This window comes from Cucurbita maxima, unplaced genomic scaffold (assembly GCF_002738345.1).
Source record: "Cucurbita maxima cultivar Rimu unplaced genomic scaffold, Cmax_1.0 Cma_Scf00020, whole genome shotgun sequence".
Taxonomy (NCBI): Eukaryota; Viridiplantae; Streptophyta; class Magnoliopsida; order Cucurbitales; family Cucurbitaceae; genus Cucurbita; species Cucurbita maxima.
The window spans coordinates 3,198,900-3,217,445 of NW_019272036.1; the positions used below are offsets into that span (position 1 = coordinate 3,198,900).

Below are 18,546 nucleotides of genomic sequence, written 5' to 3' on the forward strand. Positions count from 1 at the left end.
GAGTCTTGCAAGTTTGGAATACTTTAAAAGCCTTGCAAGTCATGGTTTCTACCAAAGGTAGGGTTCTTAGTCTTCTATTTATGGTTTTTTTTTTTTAATTCTTAATAAAATCAAAACAGTTCCTAATGTTTTCGTATATGAATGAAGAGTTCATTCTCTTGAGCCTGACAGTTGTGCAGATGTTCGTCTCAACGACTTGCAAAATCTATTATATAAGTCTTCCCGTATTTGATTAAACTTTTTTATTTGTTCATCAGTCTTGGAGTGGAAAGTTTGTTACCCTTTAGAGCTATACTATTTTATACAAATCACTATACTCAAACTATTAATTACTCCCACATTTCCGTTACCCTTTAGAGCTATACTATTTTATACAAATCAGACTACTCAAACTATTAATTACTCCTCACATAATTACGCTCGGTCTCTAGTATCATTCAATATAGAACACGGTCACGTCTCAGGGAAGTGGCGCATGAGTTAGATATAACTTATGAAATCATCCCACGATAGATCATACGTTCATATGATTGAGAGCGATACGTTGACTCTATTAACGCCGTTCTTCAGATAAGGTAGTTGGAACCATGTTTTTACGCCCCGACTACTCTGATGCTGAAGGAGACTTGATCACACATTACATCCTAGAGACCACGATAATAATACCGGGTGCTCTTTAACATTCATGGGATGCGAATTACAAGGACAGTTAGATGCTTTGTATTCCACTACAACCCTTCCATTGGATGGGGATTAAAATAACACACTCCGGAGAGTTATCAAACAGCCTAGACGACGTAGAGAACACTTTAGCTTGTAGCGTATCCTCCTTCTATCCTACTTTTGGAGTGGTGCCTAATCCTATTTTTGGGGACCGGATTTCCCAATTTCTGTATAATACTGCAGTGCTAATTACCCACAAGTGGGTAGTGTACCTCACATCCGTGCTTGACACAACGGAGGTTGGAATCCCATGGAGTCGAATTTATCTCTTCTAAATACAGCCTAGCCAATCTATGAAATGTATAGGTAACCTTACGAAGGATGAATTGTACAAATTTCATCAACCTGTCGATGATTACCTAAATAATGGTGTATCCCCGCTAGTCCTGATAGCCCTAATATGAAACATTTTTATTGGGGTATGTTTATGGGTTGTTGGTAGGTCAGATATTTGCTTACATAGTTTGTTTAGATGTATTGTGTAAGGAGATTCGTGCAACACTGTCAAAATATCTCTCTTAATCTTGTCGACATTAGGGATACAGAGTCATTCGTGGTATAATAAACTATCGTCAGACAACATGGACAATCTTATGTGAGGTCATTTTTATGTGTGCGAATAATGCATTGTCTTAGGTCTGGTTGCACATTGAGCTTGGCGAGCCTTCCCGTGGTGCTTCGTACCATCACCTCAATGTCGGCTCTTTCCTTCTTTGCCTGTAACTCAACTTGTTTGATGATAAAGGCAGACGAATGAGCTATCTTTCTGCTTACGGTGTTTGTCACCACATTTATCTTACTCTGATGGTAAATAATCTCAATGTCATAATCTTTGACTAATTCCAACTAATAGTAATATCTGGAGTAAAAGTTGATTTATATTAATTAATTAATTTAATAATAATTATTAATATTTAATATTAAATAAACTCAAAATCCTAAAATTTTAAAATTTAAAGTACGTTAGTAAAATTAAATTGCATTTTGATGAGTTAAAATTATTTCAATAATTTCTCTATAAAAAAAAAAGTCAATAATAATTAATTATCTAAAATTAAAAAATTTAATAAATTTTTTAAAAATAATTTATTTATGAAATAAAATAAATTTATTTATCATAAACCAAGGACAGTTTTGGAATTCTGGTTAATTATTATTCTGAGTCGAAGGCTCTACAAAAACCTAACAGTTTTCTGTAAAATATCTCTTTTTTGTTCGCTGCGCTTTGCCCAACACTCGCCTCCAACTCCACGGATCAGATCCGAGGAGTTTGGCAAACCCTAGCGCCCTTTCTTCAATCTCCTCATTTTCCTCTATCAATCTGCAGGTCTGCTTCTCTTTCCACTTCAATTTTTACCTTCGTTTCTTCTTTTGTTTCAGGGGACGAACATGGTTGTATGTGTAGGTCACTTCTTTGGTTATGGATATCTTTTTCTTTACCCTCCAACAACGATGAGTTCTCTTTGATTTTCCTTTTTCTATTAACATTTGGCGCTAATCTGTTCTCGCTTGTCGTGTTTGTTGATGTTGTTTTCCTTTGTTTATGAGTTGTAATCGTTTCCCTTAAGTTACATGATTCTGTTCGTGTGTATTTTGACATAATGAATTAGTTATGTGGATTTTATTTGCTCTACCTCGTGGGACTGCGAGTGTAAATTATAGGAGGAATTACGGCTTCGGCTTTGGGAAAAGGTTAAAGCGGTGTCTGGTTCTAAGGATTTTTTTTTTCTTGATAAATATATATCAGATGGCCTTAAGTCCTTTTCCTACACTGAGACAGAAATTTAATGCTTGTTCTCCTGTTTATGTGGATTGCAAGTTTGGCTTTTCTGTTACAGATTTCCTTTCTCAGATTAGCTTTGGACAATTTCATAATGTTGTTTTATTTGTCTGTTGGTCCAGTTGATGAAATGATTATGGTTTTTACATTTTCGTTGCCTGATAATTCGGGATATTTTATTTGTTTTTCTGTTCATCTTAATGTTCCCTGTTTTCTTGCTTATATTTTTCCCTATTTTGTACTTGCAGCCATGGCAGGTTTGGCTCCAGAAGGATCCCAATTTGATTCTCGCCAATATGATTCTAAAATGAATGAGATGTAATTTTTTTTTCCGTTTTTCCGTTTTTCACAATGAGCCTTTACCACTGATCTTTTCCCCTTCATGTGTATGCACTATTTACAGCTATATTTTCTTCTTGCAGTCTTTCAGCAGAAGGCCAGGAATTTTTTACATCTTATGATGAAGTTTATGAAAGTTTTGATTCAATGGGGCTGCAAGAAAACCTCCTCAGAGGCATTTATGCTTATGGTATATACTTTGTTTCATTATTTCTTTCTTTCTTTTTTTTAACTCATTTTGTCTCAAATCTTCCTTGTAATTTCCTATATAATTCCAAGGGTTTTCCCTTACTTCTTAAGGTTTTGAGAAGCCATCTGCAATTCAGCAAAGGGGTATTGTTCCATTCTGCAAAGGCCTTGATGTGATTCAGCAGGCTCAGTCTGGTACTGGGAAGACTGCTACCTTCTGCTCTGGGATACTGCAGCAACTTGATTATGATCTAGTCCAGTGCCAGGCTTTAGTTTTGGCACCAACTAGGGAGCTCGCTCAACAAATAGAGAAGGTTATGAGAGCTCTTGGAGATTATCTTGGTGTTAAGGTTCATGCTTGTGTGGGAGGGACAAGTGTCCGTGAGGATCAACGCATTCTTCAAGCTGGTGTTCACGTTGTAGTTGGAACACCTGGTCGTGTGTTTGATATGTTAAGGAGGCAGTCTCTTCGCCCGGATTCTATTAAGATGTTTGTATTGGATGAAGCTGATGAAATGCTTTCTCGTGGTTTTAAAGATCAGGTGAATTTCTTATCTCGATGCAAACATTTTGTAAGTTCATTTTGCTTCACTCTGTTGGCTTTAGGTAGGTAGTTAATAGACATGTTTCAACGTTTGGGTTTATATCCAGAGCGTAGCTTTTGACATCTCTTTTCCAGGTGAATTGGGTGAATACTAATGGGAGTATTAAACCATTCGAATATACTCCTTTTAAATCAAATGTACATTACCGAGTAAGATACACGCCAGAGTAGTAACTTCATGATGACTGTGTTTAGTAGGAAGGCAATTGACATAAATATTGTATTACTAGGTTCATGAGTGCTGAATTCTTTTTCAGGCTTTTTGAAAGTCAGATCCTTGGCCGTTGTTTACAGTGGTATTTTGTTCTCAGCATTTGTATTAAGAGTTTAAATTTCTAATTGCTTCTATGTTACTTCTTTTTGTGGTTGTAGATTTATGACATTTTCCAGCTTTTGCCATCAAAAATTCAAGTTGGGGTCTTCTCCGCCACAATGCCACCTGAAGCATTGGAGATCACTAGGAAGTTCATGAATAAGCCAGTCCGAATCTTAGTAAAACGTGATGAGCTTACTTTGGAGGGTATCAAACAATTTTACGTAAATGTCGATAAGGAAGATTGGAAGCTTGAAACTCTTTGTGATCTCTACGAGACTCTGGCCATCACTCAAAGTGTTATCTTTGTTAACACACGTCGCAAGGTCGATTGGCTTACAGACAAGATGAGAAGCCGAGACCATACTGTATCTGCCACCCATGGTGACATGGACCAGAACACTCGAGATATAATCATGCGCGAATTCCGGTCTGGCTCTTCTCGAGTTCTTATTACAACTGATTTGTTGGCTCGTGGTATTGATGTTCAGCAAGTCTCCCTTGTCATAAATTATGATTTGCCAACCCAACCCGAAAATTATCTTCATCGTATTGGGCGAAGCGGTCGATTTGGAAGAAAAGGTGTCGCCATCAATTTTGTTACAAACGACGATGAGAGAATGCTTTTTGATATTCAGAAGTTCTATAATGTGGTCATTGAAGAGCTGCCCGCTAATGTTGCAGATCTCCTATGAGGAAGTTTTGTTTGTTTGGTTTATTGTTATTATTATTTTCTTTTTTGTTTGTTTTGTTTCGTTGTTTATAGGGATGGGATTTCTCTTATCTCTGAAGTGAACTATTTAGCCTCCCACCAGAACTCTTCCCCCCCCCCCCATTAGCTTAACTTCGTTTTCTTATATTATTAGTACCATCAAACTGACATTTTGTTTATCATGTATGGTCTGCTTTCTGTGCAAGATTTAGATGATGTCGAGCTGAATTTATTTGTGGTTTGGTCTCGTGTTTTGCCCAACATTGGACCGAACCAAACCGTGCACACCCCCTGATAGTGCTGGTGAACACCAAACGGTAGGCTACCATAGTCCGACTCATTACATTATCAATATAAATAATTGAGTTTGATGTTGCATATTCAGTTGAATGTATCTTTGGGGCGGCTTCAGCTAGAAGCAGGACAGGTATATTTATGGAATGATTAGTGCCCCTTGGAAATCAATGTAACCAAAGGTTTGCCTTTTCCAAATAAGTATCATCAGTAGCATTGACATTGTAGATAGCTAATAGTTCCCTCTGTTTTCCTTGCTTACCGCTATCAAGTGTCATAGTTTCTTAGGGCTTACGGCAAAAAAAGGCATAGGCACATCACCCCATGGCCACCGCCACACAAGTCAAACTATATACTAAAAAGTCCTCCACGTAACTCGTTATTGCACGAGGCCAATGCGCTTTTAGCCTCTTTATGATGCCCCTCTTAGGGCCACCTAATTGATTGACACAACCTTGGAACATTCACTCATAAGAATGTACCACCAAAGCCAGCCAATACCTAGCCATAATGGACCATCTCAATTCACTGGAAGAGAGGATACAGCTGCCATTAGCTAAGAATTGAGGGCCACAGGATCAACTTTTGTGTACTCTAAAGGACTGCAATAATGGAAATGGTGGAGAGATTTTAGGTCTTGAAAACCTCCCATCCATTTGTTGGGCAGTTGCACCAAATTCACCCCATCAATCAATTAACAACTACAATATTTTTGTTTGAGTTTGTTTATTATGCATCTTCTTAGACGTACATGTTCAATTCCCAACTGATAAAATCATACTACGCTCAAACTTATGTGATAAAGTAAAGATTTTTCGTTCTAACTTAGTCGTTTTTTTTATTTCTAGTACTACAATAGTATCATACTACCTTTGTTCACTTTATAATTTTACTTTCGTAAGTATTCTTTTTGTAATTTTACTTTCATAGTTATTCTTTTTAACATTCACGACTCCATAACCAATAATAAATAAAATGAGTATTCATCAAAAAAAAAAAAAAAAATTTCTTATGACAGTCAACTTTAATCAACTTTATTTAAGGAGGACAGAACCTAAGAGAAGTTGTAGCCACTCACTTTCATGACCATGTTGGCTTGACTTGATGGAAAGGGTATGTTGTGAGGCTCCATTGAAGTGCTTTTAATTTAAGCAGGAGGTCGAGTTGATGACTATTCCACGTGCCAAAGAGTCAACATTTCGTAGCTCATGCAATGCCCTTAGGTGAAGACAATTGTAAATGGCAATCCCAAAAATTTATTATATACGCCTAGATCCTCAAATCCTCCAATCGAGAGATTATAAATACACACGTTATCCTCATCTATAACCATCATAATAAGCAGACCCAGAACCATTTTTCCTTCCCCCTTCCCAATTTAGCCTCGAGACTTTCAAATTCTCTGTTCTCTTTGAAGTTTGGCTATGGAGGATTTCAGATCCAAATCTTGCAGAGAAGGCAGAATGCAGATTGAAAGCTACTATGAGAACAAGGCTGCCCCAACAAACATGCAAGATCTGAGGTCTTACAGTGTCAGCTATGCAGGTTCTATGCAGCAGCAGCAGCAGCAGCAGCAGCAAAATCAACCAGACAAAGAGATGAAAATGAAGAAACCCAAAAGCAATATGGGGTCAACTTCTAAAAGCTGGAGTTTCAAGGATCCAGAACTGCAGAGGAAGACAAGGGTTGCTGGATATAAGGTTTATGCAGTGGAAGGGAAGATGAAAGGGTCTCTGAGAAAGAGTTTCAGGTGGATTAAGAACACTTACACTCATGTAATCTATGGATGGAGGTGATATGAACAGTCATTTTGTTGTGTGAGTTCTTGTTTTGGATCTTTAATTTCCTGAATATGTAACTATATGATGAATCTATTGGCTGTTCCTTAAATTCGTAAAGAAATGAAAGTTTGATCTATGTTATCAGTGGTCTCGATTTGCTCTGTTTTTTTTACTTGATATATTGAAAGGGGTCTCTGTAATATATTAGAATCAGTTTGTGTTCATAATTTGGGGGAAATGGGGAAAAGAAAACTGGGTTTTGTTTGAAATGATGGGTTTCTTCACAAAACCAAATTGATCACTGGTTTAGTGACAGATTTTTGGATGTCCTTCCACCGACACCATTAGAGACCCAAAAAAAGCAGAGGAGTGGAAGAGTCGGAAGAAGGCATGAATGATTCAGTTCAGACTTTGGAGACAGTTTCACATGCCAATAATTGTTATCATGTTTGCTTCTCTCACAGATCGCTAATTTATAAATCAAATCAGGCTTTGAAAATTCTGTAGCTTCTCTGTCGGTGTTGAAGAAACGTAAATCTTCAGCTGGAGATGATGGTGATGGGGATGACTTAAATGATTAGATCCCACACCCGTGGAGGAAGACAACGAAACACTCGTAAGGGAAAGTCCAAAGAGGACAATATTTGCTAGCTATGGACTTGGGCTGTTACAAATAGTAGCAGAGGCAGACATCGAACAATGTGCTAGCAATGAGGTTGAGCCCTGAAGGGGTGGATACGAGACGATGTGCCAGCAAGGACGTTGGACTCCAAAGGAGCATAGATCGAGAGGTCTCACATCAATTGGAAAAGGAAATGAGTGTCAAATAGGACGCTGGGCTCTAAAGGGGCATGGATCGAGAGGTCTCACATCGATTGGAGAAAGGAACGAGTGTCACGTTGGGCTCCAAAGGGAGTGGATTGTGAAATCCCAGGTCAGTTGGAAAAGATAACAAAACATTCTTTATAAGGGTGTAGAAACCTTATCCTACTAGACGCGTTTTAAAAATCTTGAGGAAAAATCCGAAAGAAAAAGTCTAAAGAAGACTAACTCATTCAGCTCATTACCAATAATCAACTTAACATTGAAATATGTCTTAATCCTAACAACCATGGTTGAAGGATGAAATTGTTGAACCTCCTATGCATAGTTTCATTAGATCAAATTTGAGAGAGTCGTATAAGGAAGAAAAATGCAAGATCATCAATGATTGTGAAAGCAGCAGATGATACAATTAGAAGCCATATATAAATTTAGATGATTAGAATGATCAATCGAAACAGAGTTGAATGAGATGACAAAGTCAGTTGTTGAATATCAGAGCTATCAGTAAGGGGGATATACAAACAGAGCAAAGGGGGAGCAAAGGGGAAAGAATGGAAACAGCAGGCGGCTTTAAGGGTATCAGCTATTCTACAAGCACTTATCATTTCAAATCCTTTTTTTAAGTTATGGTACATACAAAAGCTCCAGAAGCACGTTCTTTTTGCTATAACCAAATGGGATGCCAATAACCCATTTGCCATAACAGGAGAAAAAATTCAAAAGGAAAAGAAAAAGATTCAAATGGCCGGACTCTAGAGAAAAAAAATCCAAAAAAAATGAAGATTTACGTGGAGGGGAAATTATATTTTCATGAAATAGTACCAGTTGGAGGAGCTCCAAGGGAAGAGTGCTTCTTTTGGAGCTTTCCTTTTAGCTGCCTGATCTTAGCTTCTACTCTGGCTGTGAATCCTATCTTGGTTTTTTGCCTTGCTTTTGATCTTTCCCTAGTCCACATGTGTGTGTCTTCCACATCCTTTCGGTAGTATTTGATTTCTTGGATTATGTGATGATCCATTGGATGGAAGCTTCTCTGGAAGGATATATGGGCAAGATATGGGAGATTGCAGGTAATTGTTACTAAAATGGTGGCTACCCAGTAAACAGGGGCAGGTCCTAATGCTTCAACAAATATTTTATAGGCATTTCCAGAGGATATTACCATTCCATAGAGTAAGATGAACAAATACCACATGGCGATACTACCCCAGACGAGAAGGTGTTGGATCCAGGTGAAGTGGCTCATTGTGAGAGCAATCTGGCAATTTACTGCCCATATAATGCAAGTGAACATGGTGGTTCCGACAGCAGTCATATCGGCAGTTTGGCCACCTGAGCGGAATGCCTGGTCGTAGAAGATGATGAGATTGAGGAAGAAAGTAACTATAGAGGAGTAGACAGCATTCCCCATCCATCCGAAAATCCGAGGCCAGTCGAAGAACAAGTTTTGGGGGCCTTGCTGATAGAGTGCAGGGAACTGCTAGATCGATGATGGTTAGTCACATGAACACATATTAGTTTTCTGATTTATGTTTAAAATGTTTGTGTTTTGTTTACCTGTAGGCACACCTCAGAAGAGACATCTTGTTCAAAAACTCCCAGGGAAATTACAGGCAATGATGTGAGAATGACATTAAATGATAGCATGTAGAAATCGTCATATATTGATTGCCCAGAAAATCCCGCGTATGCTTCGAAGTAGAACAGCGTTAATCCAAATGCGATATTCTTGTAGAAGAAATAGCATATCTGAAAATGAAAATGACCTTGTTAGATCATAACTGGTTGGTGGAGCCTTGATTTCTTGGAAGCCAAACTTGCTTTGAACATAACAAAGAACATTACCATTTGCGCTATCCTCTTGTAGCACCAATGACCATGGACTACCAGAAGCCTTTCAAGAAACCGAAATTGGGCAATAGAGAAGTCACTAGCCATCACAGCCTGAGAGAATTAGGAGTTAAAAAGAGAGAGAGAGAGAGATAGGGATATTTATTTAGTAGAGTTTAGGAGAGTCCTTTGTGCCTACCTGCATACCTTCAACCCCGCTGATACCGACACCAATATCGGCCTCTTGAATCATTCCCACATCGTTTGCGCCATCACCAATTGCCAAAGTGGTTTTCCCAGTACCTTCTTTCACTAACCTTGTTACCTGCAGAAACGCCCCCGAACAGAGGTCAAAAGTCGAAATCAACAGTTCATGCTTATGTATGATACACCAGGAGTACATTATATAAAATGGTTAACCATAAAACCAGGAAGGAAGTCCTACCAGGGCTTTTTGCTTGGGGGAGACACGACAGCAAATGACCGATGCACAATCAACAGCGAGTCCAAGGAATTGAAACTTCATATCATCTTCGAGAGCATACGTTAGAGTCTTCCCATCAATGATTAAAGCGAATGCAGCATGTGGATCCTTCTCCAGATTGATCATTTGCGAGGCGTTGGTGATTTGATTCAAAATATATTCTTTCATGGCCTGGCCAAATTCGTATGAAATCAATTTTTCTGTAGCAATTTGCCTGTCTCTCATTCAAAGAATTACATACCTCTTTTCCTTCCTGAGCTAAAGAATCTGAGCTTGTTGATATGCAAATCCGCTTCATTCCCTGTCGAAGTAAACTGCATGCATATCTGCAGACACAAACAATGATCGTCTTTTGCTTAGCATATGAATTTATATGTCTGAACATGGCATATATGATGCAAGACTGACTGACCCTATGTTGATGGCAGTTTCCATTTTATCTCCAGTCAAAACCCAGATCTTAAGACCAGCTTGTGCAAGTTTATCAATGCATTGGGGCACCTACAACAAAAACATAAGCCTAGTTTAAAGAAAAGAGACCAGAATAGTAACAAAAACAATAATGTAAATAGATATTGTTGTCACCCCATTCTGTAACTTATCCTCCACAGCGGTAGCACCAACAAGGGTTAATTCTCGTTCCATGAGGTCGGACACTCGCTCGAGCATTGCATCTCTATCTCCTCCAATGGACGTTTTAGCCTTCTGAAACTCATTGTTCCAAGCAGTATACTCGGACTCCTCAAGCTTCCTATAAGCAAGTGCCAGAGTTCGCAACCCAGCTTCTCCATATTCATTCAAATGCCTTGTGGTTGCTTCCTCATACGTTCTTCCGTTCTTCGATAGTAGATCGAAGATGATGCTGCAAGATTGGAGTTACAAGTACTAAGAAATCCAAAAAAAAACAAAAAAAAAACAAAAAAAAAACGAAAAATGCAGTCGATATCTCTATGAAATTCTCTCAAAAAGATCCATAAGAGCTTCTAATGATGAGACTCACCTATCAGCACCTTTACAGAGAAGAATAATATGGCCACACTCATCCCTAACAATTACAGACATTCTCTTTCTCTTGCTAGTGAAATCCAAAAGATTTAAAACTTTGTATTCCCTGTAAAAATTCCCAAGAGACATCATCAGCAACGCATGAAGCATAGAATTCATGGAAAAATAGGCCTAAGAAACTTAATCAAAGAACTATCTTATTCTTACCTTTCAACTACTTGGTTAGGAGAAGGATATCTTTCACGCACAACCAAGGTTGATTGTGTTCTCTTACAAAACTCAAAACCAAATTCTCTAGCTGCAACAAGAAAAGCACCTTCATCAGGGGACTCTGCTTCATAAGTAAAAGCACCAGTTTCCTCATTCAGCTCAGGAATTGCAGTGTGACAAATTGCTAAAATTCTGAAGAACAATAGAAGAACATCATGATTAGGCTCATTCAACCAGTTTCCATTTGTTAAACGGCTGTCCTCAAAACCAAAATACTTTATGGCAGACTTCTGCTCTTTGACAACACTTGAAGTAAGAACAGTCTCCAATTCAATCTCCGATTCTTTTCGGTCCCATGCCATGGAAGACTGTCGGCTATTTTTTTGCACAACAACATCAGAATAATCTGCATCCTGCTCGTCAAGGTCATATGCCATCTGCCTTACAGCTGCAAGTTCAACCTCACTAGATTTAACACCATATGCAGTCCCAGCAATGGAACATTTCAGAAAGTCCATCTGATTACAAGTCAAAGTGCCAGTTTTGTCGGATAGGATTGTGTCTACCTGACCCAACTCCTCGTTCAAATTTGAAGTCCGAGCTCGAGCGGGATTACTAGTCTCTTCACAATACATGTTAATATCTTGGTTAATGAAGGAAGCTTGTAGAACCTTAACAACCTCAATGGAAACATAGAGCGAGATCGGTATCAAATATCCATAGAGTATAAGAGCAGTGATCAAATGTATGAGCCCTGATAAGGTTGGCTGACGAGGGTTATACAGTGGATCATCACCAGTAGTTTGTAAATACCACCAGTCAGTCATTTGGTACTTTGTCTTCACAGCAAAACCTATTGAGCTCATTGATGATATCAGTATAAGTAAGGTAAAAAGGATGTAAATAATCTTGTCCATTTTTCTCTCTATTCTACTTCTTTTGGAAGGAGATTTTGTAGCATTCTGCATGACTTTACTATCATGTCCAGTAAATATCACTACCCCGTAGGCATAAGCTGTGTTCCTCAATTTAGAATCTCTGAGGAGAATCTGGCTAGGATCAAGAGGATAAATCTGCCGATCATACTCCAAGTTACCAACAAATGTGTAAAGATTTGGGTTTGGATCTTCACAGTAAATCTTTCCAGTAAAGTCTTTGAAGGTAGCATTATCATCCAATGCTAAGGTTACTTCCAAAGATCTCTTTACTTTGAGATTAGTCTCGCCATCCAAATTCATCGTTTCCACGTAACATATTCCGTCCTCATAGCACGACGATAAAAGAAGTAGATCAGCGGGAAAGAACTGATCCTTCTCTACTTTCACTATGTCTCCTACACGAATCTTGTGCCAAGGTCTATGACCAAAAACACCGTCCCCTTTATGAACAATCACTTTCCTGAGATTAACCTTCATATCCTGCACAAATCGACTCCAGTCCTCGAGAGCTTCTTTAGCCATACTGAGACCAACAACAAATACCAGAGGAGCAATCATGCTCATGGCAGAAAATGGGGCAACTGGTGTGAGGGACAACAATGCAGCCAAAAGAAAGTACAAATTGGCAACTCTCCTGAATTGCTCAAAGAGAGCCTTAGGCAAGAAAGTAAGAACATTATACTTGGTTGTGGATATGTAATTGAAGCAGTATTTCAATGGCTGTTTCTCATGGAGATGAGGTTGGTTACAACAGACAATTCGTGAAAAACCAGGTCCTGTCAATGGATTCGAATCATCGGCCTCATGTGCACTCTGTGACTGGAGGCAACCGAATGTATAGAGATGACTCCGCCGGATCCTCTCCCTTATCCTTCCCCGTCTCATCGACTCGATTTTCATCTTGAAAGATATATGATAAGGAAACCAATGTCCTTACTGAAATATCTCCATTTGCAGCCTAAACATAACCGTATGAATGAATTAACAAAGAAATCATCCACCACCAGCAACCGGATGCCCTAGACGGCCACATTCAAGCAAACATTTGAGCCGTCTTCAAATCCATCTCATAATCATCAACGTAAATCACGAAGAACAATTCAATCATACAAAGAGAAGGAGAAAGTCAAATTTCAGGTAATGTCCTCAAAACAAATCGATTAATTCCCAATAACAAATCCAAACGTCACAAAACAGAAAGGCATGAAAAGAAGATGCTAAAACAACAAAAAACACATCTCCACGGATTGAATTCACCACAAATCTTAATCTCCATTGGGCAAAATCACGATTTAAACAGAAAAATGAGGAAAACCTCGATTATTACTAAATATCAATAATGTAGAGCTCAAATATTGATACAATCATCATCCCTAACAAATTCCTCACACAATAACACAATTCGAAGCCAATAACAGCAAATTTTCACGAACAATCAAGCAAAGCAAGAAAATCATAAAGCCGGAAAGAAAATGTTACCTGGAAGAATCAAGAGGCAAATCCACCCATGAGCGGGTGGAAAAAGAGAGAGAAAAAAAGTGGAGGTGCAGATCAAGGTGAAAAGACAAAGAGGAAGAAGAGGAAGAAGAAGAAGAGGAGGAGGAGGAGGAGGAGAGAGAGAGTGACCTTGTAGAGAGAGAAAATCTAGAGAAAGACAGAGAAACAGAGAAAAACAGGGTTTTAGGCCAAAAGAGAGAAAAAATGTCCTTTCTCTCTCTTTCTTTTTCTCTCTTTCTTTCTCTCTCTAACCTCTCTCTCTCTTCTTTCTCTTATTTTCTCTTCCCTCTCTCTCTCTACCTTCAACTCTGAACCAATGGCACGAAATTCCGGGCCCTCCCCTCTCTATATTTATTTTTTTTTTAAACAATTTTCTCTAAATTAATAATAATAATAAGTACAAAATACCATTTTTGTCCTTATATTTTGACTCTCTGTTTAAGTCAATATACTTTTAAATTTTTAAAATTTTAACTTTATTGTTCTATTTTTAATTAAACTCAAAATTAGCTTCTAATTAGATTTTATTAAAATTGATTAAATAATAATACTCATTTTAATATATATATATATATTTTTTTTTGGACTATATGGTGGGGGTTTTGTTAAAATTACCTGTTAAGTTCTTGAAAGTTAAAGAATGACAGCTCCTACGTTATCCGACGTGACAATAATGTCTGTTTTATCGTTTTTTTTTTTTTTTTTTTTTTTTTTTTTTTTTTTTTTTTTTTTTTTTTTTTTTGCTTTAGGGTTTTTAATTTTTGAAAAATAAAAAATAATATACGTGGAAGAAGTGGGCCCACATAATCTTGGTTAAACATGAGAGTTTTTTTACTCACATTATTACTTTCGAAATCTCTCCGTTCCCGTTTTCTAAAACTTTCTTCTTGAACCAAGGCCAGAGGCTTGAGTATACGTTACTTAGTCTCGTACGCGATGCAATAATAAGCAGACTTTCTTCTTACATGCGCTTATCTATTTGTTATTAAATTTTTTCGAAGACTGAATTTTTATAGTTAACTATGCTATTACACTACAAAGTAAATGAAATACTATTGGAGAGTGTGACCTAACATTAAATCGAGGGTATAAAAGCAGGTACTAAAGAAAAACACGAAGAATACTTACGGAAAAAAAAATGACAAAATCACGAACCTGGTATGGACCCGACATTATAATTTGAGATTTTTTTTTATTTTTAATATTTAAAAAAACTTATTGAAGAACAAAATAAATGTCACTTTCTTTATCTTATTATATAAATATATATATATATATGATATAACCTAAGTAGGTTGGAAATTCTCCAACTATCCAATAAATGGTTAGGTAGCAATAAATAAATAATAATAATAATAATAATAAAGATTTAAGAATTTAATATTTTTGTGGTTATAGATAAATATGGGGGAAAATAGTCATTTTCTTAGGGCATAAGGAAATTTATAATAGGTAGTTGAACTCATTTCAACACCAAAATTGTTTTGCTTAAACCTTACTTCTTTCATTATTTCACAATTCTATTCAAACATTGTTGAATCAAAATTTTAAATTCTTTCATAATTTTTTTTGTTTTTTATGTTTTAAAAGTCTAGTCTATTTAGGAGTGTTCATATAATTCGAGAATCTAACCAATTAGGACTATTCAACACAAACCATAAAGGTTGGGTTGGGTTAGATTTAGGAGTGGATTGGGTTGAATTTTTGAAAAATCGAATATGACAGTTTCTAGTTGGACCAACTCAACCAATCTGAAAGCACAACTTTACCCTAAATTAGTATGAAGATTAAGAATATATGACCGATATTAATGATATGTTGTGACTTGTAAATATGATATTTGAATTTTATGAGTATTAAAAATATTTGAATTATTTCATGAAGTATTAATATTAATTGTGACTTAATTATACCATAATTAAATATTTTAACTATCATACCTAAAAGATATATGATGTTTATATTAAAACGTTGATGTTAGCAATTTTTTTGAAAAACTTATAGAAATAGATGAAAAGTGTTTTGAATTATTAAATGAATGTTTAATTAGGAATGCTTAAATAATCTATAGATACCCATTCCTAATTGAGTATTGATATTTATAGATGACAAAATAATATATATATATATAAAAAAATCCAGAATCTTGATAATTCTAATAGATATTAGAAGGTATTTATAAAGGGATAAAAGCCTTCAAACTTAAATAATGAAGATGGATTAAAAAGTAAATTAGAAGCTAAACTCATAATTTAAGATAGATATAAATGTAAAATAAATAAAACGACATGCATTAGCCGTGATCGAGTAATCATTATATATTAGAAAAGAAAAAAAAAAGTAAATAAAACGACATTCGAGCGATGTGTCGTCGGAAGGGGAGATACGAATTTCTCCCATTTTCGACACGTCGAGCGATATTTGGCCAAATATTTGAAATAAAGTTTTAAAAAACATTAAAAGAAAAATGACGAGAAAACTATTTTAATGGATAAAATAACGAAGAAAGTAATATTGGTCAAAAAATAAAAAATAAAAAACAAATAGCCATCTTGACATTTATGGATTAATTTTATCGATTTTTCTTTTTTTAATATTTCGATATTAAAAAATTATAGATGCCACCCCTTCCTACAATCCTTATTTATTTATTATTTGCAACGTATATGATTTGACTTTTGAAATTTAAACCATTTTCAATTTGAAATTACATGTAACTAAAGTTAAAATTAAAAAAAGAAAAGAAAAGAATCATAATATTTAAAATGATTTTTCACTTAATTTAACTCGAGTAAAATATCGCCTTTATCTTATCCAACTAAGAAAAAATAAAGGTTGGATTGTGTGATAATATATATATATATTCTGTTTATAAGCAAAATTTTAAATTAAAAAAAAAAGAAAAAGAAAAAGAAAAGAGATAGATACCTTACTTATTACCAAAGTCTTACTTTACCTTTAGACGATGGGCAATATATTCTGTCTCCCCACAATGAGCCAGTGGTAGCGCAATCAAATAATATCTTATGTTTATAAACAAATAGTTAATGTATAATTAAATAAGTCCTTTAACATAAATTAACATACTATCACATATTAATTTAATTGTCATATATAACTCCAAATTGTTAATCACGGTTTAAACCAACACCACTTCTAATTGATATTGGTCTAGTTATATATTAATGCTAGCCTTGCGATTTTAAAATGTATTTATTACGGAGAGATTTCCACACTTTTCTAAGAAATGCTTTATTTCCCTCTCCAAATTATGTGAAATCTCACAATCCATCCCTTTCGGGGTCAGCGTCCTCGATAGCACACCACCCAAAACCTGACTCAAATACTATTTGTAATCGCCCAAGTTCACCGCTAGTAGATATTGTCCGTTTTAGCCCGTTACATATTGTCGTCCACCTCACGATTTTAAATGCGACTATGATGGAGAGAGACTAGCCCTACTCCAATCAGTGTCTTGCACCATTAAGCAACAAGCTCTGAACTCATTCTCTCTGGATTTTGGTTATTATTTTAGGTTTTTTTTTTTTTTTTTTTTACTACTATTCCAACTGGGCAGGGGTTATAAGATGGAATCTTGTCCCACCATTTATAGCCATGGTTGAAAGAAGGAAGGCAAAGATAGCAACCATTTATAGCCATGGTTGAAAGAAGGAAGTGAATGATAAGCAAGGGTTATTAGGGCAAGGGTACTAGTGGGAGATGAGGTTATCACAAATGGATAAAGATTGAGGAAGTGAATTAGGAAGCTTGGTAATTGAGCTGGATTTGAGTTCAAATTTAGAATCAAGGAACGTGTTTCAGCTCTCTACATAGGTGGGAGGAAAAAAGGAAACAACATGATTACAAATAATCAAATATTTAACGCATTACATTAATGACATAATGCATCCCCACTCAATCATTAATAAAATTGCTATAAATTTGACCGACCCAGATGGAATTGAAGGCTGTGCTCACAAGGCTTGCACGACATGAAGAAAAGAAGAGGAAAAACAAAATTAATGGAAGTACTCCTCCTGTTCTAAAATCCAAATGGTATCAATTTTTTTTTTTTTTTTTTTTTATTTGTCTTTCTATTTCTTAAGAATATAAAGATGTATTTTGGGAGAGATTTCGGTTAGGAATCAAGATATGGTTTATTTCGAACCTAAGCTCAAATGGCTTTGCTTTGGACTCTCCCAAAATGTCTCATGCCAATAGAGATGTATTCTTTTACTTATAAACTCATGATCATTCCCTAAATTAGTCAATGTGAGACTCACCCCCAACAGTTTTCCAGGAAAGTTCATAGTTTTCTCGGAAAAATTTCATAAGAGGGATGTGGGTTCAAAGGGCGGGCGGGAACAAGGGTGGATCAGAGTGCTTGGCGTTTTATGGACAATCTTGTTTTGAAAGATGAAGGGATGCTTTCTTGGTGTTTTGAATGATGCCCCACGTGCATTTCCCCTGCTCCAATTTTCAACGATAATGTTGGAACTACTTTGAAGAGTTCTAAAGACACACTATTCCCTAGAAAAGAAAACGAATATAAATTTTAAAAATATGGATACTCAAGCTGGATTCCCATCAGGTAGGAATAGTTGAATGTGTTAAAGAAATAGGACAGATGTATATTAAAAATATGAGGAGATCAAATAAAAAATGGGAGTAAACTTAAAAAATACTAAATAAATATACCATATATTTCATATCATAATAGGTGGGTAAGATGCTTATGCCATGATCTTTGACTATATCTATTAAACTAATAAAAAAACGAAAAATATCTTATTATAGGATAAATCATATGCTTCATCAGTTTGTTATTTGTAAGGATAGAAACTATTTATAAAGTTTTATCAAACTATACATACAAAACTATAGGAATCAAATCTATAATTTAACCTATATTTATGGGAAAGAACCAAAATGCCATACAAGATTATCTTTTCTTTTAACTTATATTGAGTAGGGACACTCCCATACAAAAAGAAAAAAAAAAAAAAAAAAAAAAAGGGACCCAAA

General features: G+C 36.0%; 3 protein-coding genes and 1 non-coding gene across 5 annotated transcripts; 3 read left to right on the top strand and 1 right to left on the bottom strand.

The window, feature by feature from the left end:
- The first annotated feature begins 1,895 nt into the window (after nt 1-1,895).
- LOC111494367 (eukaryotic initiation factor 4A-11) lies at nt 1,896-4,888 on the top strand. The gene is made up of 5 exons (XM_023144294.1): nt 1,896-2,050; nt 2,752-2,821; nt 2,926-3,032; nt 3,143-3,573; nt 4,008-4,888. Exons 2-5 carry the CDS (start codon nt 2,754-2,756, stop codon nt 4,641-4,643), a joined length of 1,242 nt encoding a protein of 413 aa, XP_023000062.1. The 5' UTR covers nt 1,896-2,050; nt 2,752-2,753; the 3' UTR covers nt 4,644-4,888.
- LOC111494898 lies at nt 2,455-2,563 on the top strand. The gene has a single exon (XR_002720253.1). It is a non-coding gene; the product is annotated as a small nucleolar RNA snoR98 (small nucleolar RNA).
- Nucleotides 4,889-6,378: 1,490 nt separating the features above from the next.
- Nucleotides 6,379-6,750, top strand: LOC111494881. The gene has a single exon (XM_023144867.1). It carries the CDS (start codon nt 6,379-6,381, stop codon nt 6,748-6,750), a length of 372 nt encoding a protein of 123 aa, XP_023000635.1.
- Nucleotides 6,751-7,961: 1,211 nt separating this feature from the next.
- Nucleotides 7,962-13,671, bottom strand: LOC111494379 (probable phospholipid-transporting ATPase 4). Of its 2 annotated transcripts, none has more exons than XM_023144308.1 (11): nt 13,504-13,671; nt 11,084-12,982; nt 10,872-10,982; nt 10,457-10,733; nt 10,284-10,372; nt 10,113-10,197; nt 9,833-10,042; nt 9,587-9,712; nt 9,403-9,501; nt 9,115-9,306; nt 7,962-9,034 (listed from the first exon to the last, which is right to left on the bottom strand). In XM_023144308.1, the coding sequence occupies exons 2-11, from the start codon at nt 12,922-12,924 to the stop codon at nt 8,369-8,371; spliced, it is 3,696 nt and encodes a 1,231-aa protein (XP_023000076.1). In that variant the 5' UTR covers nt 12,925-12,982; nt 13,504-13,671; the 3' UTR covers nt 7,962-8,368. The 2 variants fall into 2 exon arrangements, with proteins under 2 accessions (XP_023000076.1, XP_023000077.1); XM_023144309.1 differs by having other exon boundaries at nt 11,084-13,043.
- Between the last annotated feature and the right edge of the window lie 4,875 nt (nt 13,672-18,546).

Coding starts and splice junctions, on each gene's coding strand:
- LOC111494367 (XM_023144294.1), top strand. CDS start 2,754: ATGGCAGGTTTGGCTCCAGAAGGATCCCAATTTGATTCTCGCCAATAT. Junction 2,822..2,925: donor GATTCTAAAATGAATGAGAT/GTAATTTTTTTT, acceptor TTCTTCTTGCAG/TCTTTCAGCAGAAGGCCAGG. Junction 3,574..4,007: donor CTCGTGGTTTTAAAGATCAG/GTGAATTTCTTA, acceptor TTGTGGTTGTAG/ATTTATGACATTTTCCAGCT.
- LOC111494881 (XM_023144867.1), top strand. CDS start 6,379: ATGGAGGATTTCAGATCCAAATCTTGCAGAGAAGGCAGAATGCAGATT.
- LOC111494379 (XM_023144308.1), bottom strand. CDS start 12,924: ATGAAAATCGAGTCGATGAGACGGGGAAGGATAAGGGAGAGGATCCGG. Junction 10,983..11,083: donor CCTAACCAAGTAGTTGAAAG/GTAAGAATAAGA, acceptor GAATTTTTACAG/GGAATACAAAGTTTTAAATC. Junction 10,373..10,456: donor AGGATAAGTTACAGAATGGG/GTGACAACAATA, acceptor TTTTTGTTGTAG/GTGCCCCAATGCATTGATAA.